A 5,628-nucleotide genomic window follows, 5' to 3' on the forward strand; every position below is an offset into this window, starting at 1 on the left:
ACCATCATGTATTAAGCTGTAGAACAAGTAAAAAAGTAGCAGTCTAGTACCATCATGTGTTAAGCTGTAGAGCAAGTAAAAAGTAGCACTCTGGTTCCTCATGTGTTAAGCTTTATTTTTATGTATTTTTCTTACAAAATTTAGATATAAAATGTGTTTCAAAATATTTCAGCAAATTATCTTTAAATATAAAAATGTTATCTCTTTTTTTGTGTTTTATAAATCACCTAAAATGAAATATATGTTATTAAAAATATTTATGTTGGGAATGCTCTTAAAATTAGTATGTGACATTAAATGTATTTAAAATAGTGATACTGAATACACAATCTTCTTCACTGAAAAAATTGGAGTATTTACGTCACCTGAAGTATGTGAAAGAAGACTTTTTTTTTGTCACTTGATAACCTTTTTCATCATATCTAATGGGTGTAATGATATCCAACATGGTTTTTCTTCTCAAAAATCTAATTTCAGTTAATTTTTTTACAGACTTAAAGTTGTTTTTCTTCATCAAGTCTAAAAGAGAAACTTTACAGGTAACTGAAAGGAACTTGTTAGTTACACTGTACATCTTGGAGGCATAGTGTTCAAGCTCATCTGTTTTGCATGTCATATATGATTGGGCTCAGTTGAAAGTGTTTGGTGTCAAAATATCATTACTACAAGTTTTAGTTTTTCAAATCCATTGTGTTCCTTTAAATTTGGGCATTAAAAAAGAAGCATTTAAACAGTTAAGATTATTCTGTCTACATAGATTGTAATAATAAATATTATTGGCACTATGAAAAAAAAATAACTTCAAGATTACAATTTTGTTTTTTTACTTATATCATGTCCATGAAGGTTAGCTGAGGGATGATAAGACAACCTGTAACTAATAAAAGTGACACACCAGCCACATTTCATATTTAATATTTTCCTCTCTGCATGCTAAACTCTAGATCTTGTTTGTCTGTTGAAACATTTCAGGAAATTAGGTAGAACACTTCAGTATGTACTAATTCACTCACTGCATTAGTAAGGAAGTAATGCAATTTTTTATTAAACCGCACTGTATTTCTAAAAATATATTTAGTATTAAGTTATAGTATTTTGTCTAATTCTTTTACTCATATAGTATTTTACGTTAGATTGTGATTGAATTTTAGAAATTTATAATGAAGTGTAATAACTTAAAACACAAGATTGAGTTTTATTGTTGCAAGAACCTTTCACTTAAAACTTATTATTTAATGATTAATCTTTAAGTAAAATCACATTTAACATGACACAGATGGCAATTTATCTTGTAACTACATTATAATTTTTCAGAATCTACCTTCTCTTTAAATTAGTTAGCATTGTTAATTATTTTAATAAATAATGGTCTTGAATAATCTGCATGGATTAGGATGTTGAAGTTGTATGTGTTACATATTCTGTTGCACTCCTTGGAAAAGTATTGGTAAATTTGAGAAACATTTACTACTCTTGATTTTAAATGTTTATTATTTGTTTATTGTAATCAATTATATGTCAAGGCAAACTGTTGGCCTCAGATAGTCATAACATTTGTCATTCAGATTTGTATTTTAAACCCCAAGTTATAGGTAAACCTCATGTGCTGTGTGTGTCATTTCATTTTTCCTTGCTTTGGGTATAGAAAACATCAACAGTGTGTTTCCTGAGAATAGAATACTTAAAATCCTGCATAGTGAATGCCTATCACTTTTACCAGTACTTCTCCAGTGTGAAGATGTGTACAAGTGACAGTAAAATGATAGTTGTGATAAAGGTTATTCTCATTGTATGTCTTGTGTCGGCAGTGTTTTTGAGTTGTTAGTTTTGAGGTATAACTTTTGAAACTCGTGGTCAGAAAATTTGACTAATTGAATTTAATGGGATTTAAGAAGATAAAAAACAATTTGATTAATTTTTTGTTACTTGTCCTAACTGCTCTTTACAACTTAAACAATAAACACAATTTATTTATTTTTTGGGCCAAAGCTTCTTATTTATAATTTTCATTTTCACATTATTGGTAATTTTAATTTTGGTTTTGATAGTAAACTTTATTGTTTAGCGTGTTACTCTGTGGTTACAGTATTGGAATATGACTGACTTTATTCAAATATTTAGTTTGAAATAGTTTAAATAGTTACAAGTCTTAAACGACTCTTTCATGTCTTAATTCTGGGATATAATTGGTATTATACATGACTTAATTGCCATAATAAAAAATTGTGTTCAGGTTCTCACTTATGTCTGACGCTTGTGTAAAGCTAGCCACAAAACAAGACTTTTGTTCTTTTTTATGACTGATTTCCATGTAAAATAATTAACTTATAATGTCTTTTAGATTGATAAATCACATATTACAGTGCTTATTCATGAATGACATTGTGGGAGTGAACTTGTCACAGGACTTTACATTTCAGTTTCTTTATATCTACAATTGAATTGAGTATTGAATAGCATTTTGATCCTAAGTTGAACTAAGGAGTCTTTCATTAGTCACAAGAAGTAACTGTTGTTGTTAAAGTAAGAAGAGTAACATTCTTTGTAACAGAACAGAAAATCCTGTTGTAATCATATTTGTCGATTTTACTTTGCCTTATCAAAATATCTAATATTTTTAAACAGGACTTTAAAAACAAAACATCAGTAAATTTTATTAAGGTTTGTTACAGAAGACTATTATTTCAGCTTACATAAGATTTTATTTTCATTGCTCTGTTTCGTTTTTATCAAAAGTAGTGCTGATGTAGTTTTTCCATATTGATTGCTAAGGCTACTATTATTACATGAAGATCTAATAAGAAGGCTTAAGTAGATTAAGATTTTTTTTTAATACACCTAAATTAAAGTTTGATACTATCTGATTTCTATAATGAAGATGGAACAAATCAGCCTTGTTCTAAATATAACTAACTACTTACTATTTATTTCCTGTCCTACTATCAACCTTCCCATTTATAGTGGAGACTTCAAGTTGAATGGGGGAGACTTCATGTGTAGGATATTGAGTGTGGTGTAGGCCTATCATTGCTTCACCTTCTCAGTTGGTATGAGTAACTTTTCCCTTCAGCTTTTGATGTGCTGAAGTTGGTGGGCAGTGAGATTTGTCTCCATATATTTTCTTGGAACAAATCAGTACTTTTATTAATTTGCCTTTAACTGTGGTACATTTTTATCATTGTTTGTGTTTTGATTATAAATAATGATATAAAGAATTATAGTAAAGTTAATTGTTTATGGAGAACATGGTATTGATGTAATGATTTAAAATGTGGTTTGCATCAGTGTTGTGCAATATTATGCTGTTTAACATTTATGTGAAAAATATAAAGATTTGAATACCACCCAAAGACACAAAAGTACACTTCTTATCTTTGAAACTGTTATGAACATGGTTGATAAACATTCTTTGTTTATTCCAACATTTTAACCTGTGCTTTTTCACAAACTTTTTTGGAAAGTAAATTAAGTGAATTATAAAAAAAAATTATCCTTTCTATGTATGACTTTGTTCTGAAAATTTTATCCCATACTTGAAAGACTGACTATTAACCAGGGACTTTAAAGGCATATGGACAAGCATCTGTTATTTATTACCCAGAAAGACTTAAATAAAGGACCTAAAACATAGGCTTTATGATTAATGCACAACAGTAAACAATACTGGAAATAATGCCATTGCTTGGCATGGCAGTTCTAGCTCTATATTAAAAGACAGCCCAAAACGTGAGCAATTTTATGGGTTCATTGTTTGTTCTTGTTGGTAATGCATGTCATGCAGGATGTTGTTGTTGTGGTTCTCCATGTTGCATGCCATGCAGAATGGTTTTTTGTTATATCACTAATGTTGCATGCCATGCAGAATGGTTTTTTGTTATATCACTATGTTGCTTGCCATGCAAGATACTGTTTTTTTATGATGTACTAGGGGGAAAAAAATTAATGTTTCATTTAGCTCTTATTAATAACTTCGATATAGATGCTTGTTATGACAACTCACTTTTTTATGTCCAGAAAAAGATAATACTTAAGAAAAGGACATTTTTACTAATTTTTAAGAAGTGACTTGCTACATGCTTATGGTAAATCTAATTTTATTTGATAATGAAAAATTTTTAAATAAAAATGTTTACAAGTATACATGTAATGTATTCTCATCTACTTCAATACAATTGCAAGTGAAATTTTTAAAAAATTTATATTGTTTTATTACATTATCAGGATTAATGTGTACCTCTTGGAAATTTTTGATTCTGCTCCAATTATTATTGGTATATGTATTTTAATATTTTTTGCACGGCCTATAGTGTTTGTTCTTGGCACTACTTCTGATGTGACTTTCCTTATATATATTCCATGTTATTTCAGATGTCACATCCAACAACTAGTATAAAAGATAAACTGCAAACCAATGATTAATTGCAATAACATTTAGGAGGATTGTTCAAACAAGAAAAGAAGAGAAGAGTGTGTTAACTAGATTGGAAATTATCAATAAATATAATGTTTAATGCTTATGATAAAAAATAAAAAACTATGAAATCAGTATGGCTCAAACATTAAGAACTAGAATTATGCTACTTTTATGTGTTTTTTGGATCTATAGTTTTCTTCAAAGATCTGTTTTTCTAGGACTCGAGAAGGAAAGGTGAGCTTTTGGCAAGCAGCTATGTCAGTGAAGCCACTACTGTATCTCTGCAGATTGGTAATCCGTCGACAGACCCCTCCTGAGACAGTTGAGAATCTATTTATTCCGAAACGACTAACAAATTATTTGTTATACAAAGAATTAGAATGATTGCAGCTTATTTTACTCACTGCTGTTAAACTCCTTCAGTCTTTGATTGATTAGAATGAATTTAAAGAACGTTTTTCAAGATTGAGGTGCTTTCCTGAGAAGTATAAAATGAAATGTACTCTAACGTTAGAAAGCTATTCCCTAAACAGGTGGATAAGGCCACCAGAAACAGTTCATTCAGAGATCTTGTACATAGGTGTGTCTTGATCTAATTGTTTATATAAATATACATATATGAACTCTTTTATAATTGTACAGTATTCTTGTTGAACTCTTTGTATTTTATTTTAGAGAATACTTTTAACACCATAGAATTTTTTGAGTACATGAGTGGATCTTGGGGCGACATGGGAAGAATCTCGCCATTTTGAGTTATGTGCCAAGAATTTAAGTTTGTAAGTTTTTTAATAATGTTGAGCAAATTAGTAGCTATATCAATAAATATCAAACTGTCATTACTCAAATGTTAAATTGTTTACTCTTAGAGGAATATATTATGAATGACTTTTGTATTAAAATTCTTCAAAAGAAATAAAAGAGGATATGCAATGTGTTTTGAATGTGAAAAGAAACATTAGTTATGTAATTGTATATTTTATCAACTTTATTTAAACAGTTATGACAAGCTGATTCTCATATTTCTTATACATCTCATTCAGTACTTCATTTTAGCCCCACGACGTGGATTCCTGTATGTGGTGAGGGGACCTCTCAGGGAAGGTTTTGTAATTTCAGTTACTTCCACTGGGATCTAAACATCCACCTACGTGTTTGCCGTGCGTGGTGACCTGTGAAGGGGAGGAGAGGATCCTGGTGGTTGAGTGGTGTCT

At 29.7% G+C, this 5,628-nt stretch overlaps 1 protein-coding gene across 3 annotated transcripts in view; it reads left to right on the forward strand.

Moving 5' to 3' along the window:
• Positions 1 to 5,053, forward strand: part of LOC106465861 (WD repeat and SOCS box-containing protein 1-like) — a 62,082-nt gene extending 57,029 nt beyond the window's left edge. For 2 of the 3 annotated variants that reach the window (XM_022393819.1, XM_013926104.2), the window contains exon 9: positions 4,633 to 5,053. In XM_022393819.1, coding sequence (XP_022249527.1) covers positions 4,633 to 4,798 — 166 coding nt within the window. In that variant the 3' untranslated portion in view covers positions 4,799 to 5,053. Of the gene's footprint in view, positions 1 to 492; positions 540 to 4,632 lie in introns of all 3 variants that reach the window. The other variant, XM_022393820.1, reaches the window with a different exon arrangement.
• The last annotated feature ends 575 nt before the right edge of the window (positions 5,054 to 5,628 follow it).

This window comes from Limulus polyphemus, unplaced genomic scaffold, assembly GCF_000517525.1.
Source record: "Limulus polyphemus unplaced genomic scaffold, Limulus_polyphemus-2.1.2 Scaffold2078, whole genome shotgun sequence".
Taxonomy (NCBI): Eukaryota; Metazoa; Arthropoda; class Merostomata; order Xiphosura; family Limulidae; genus Limulus; species Limulus polyphemus.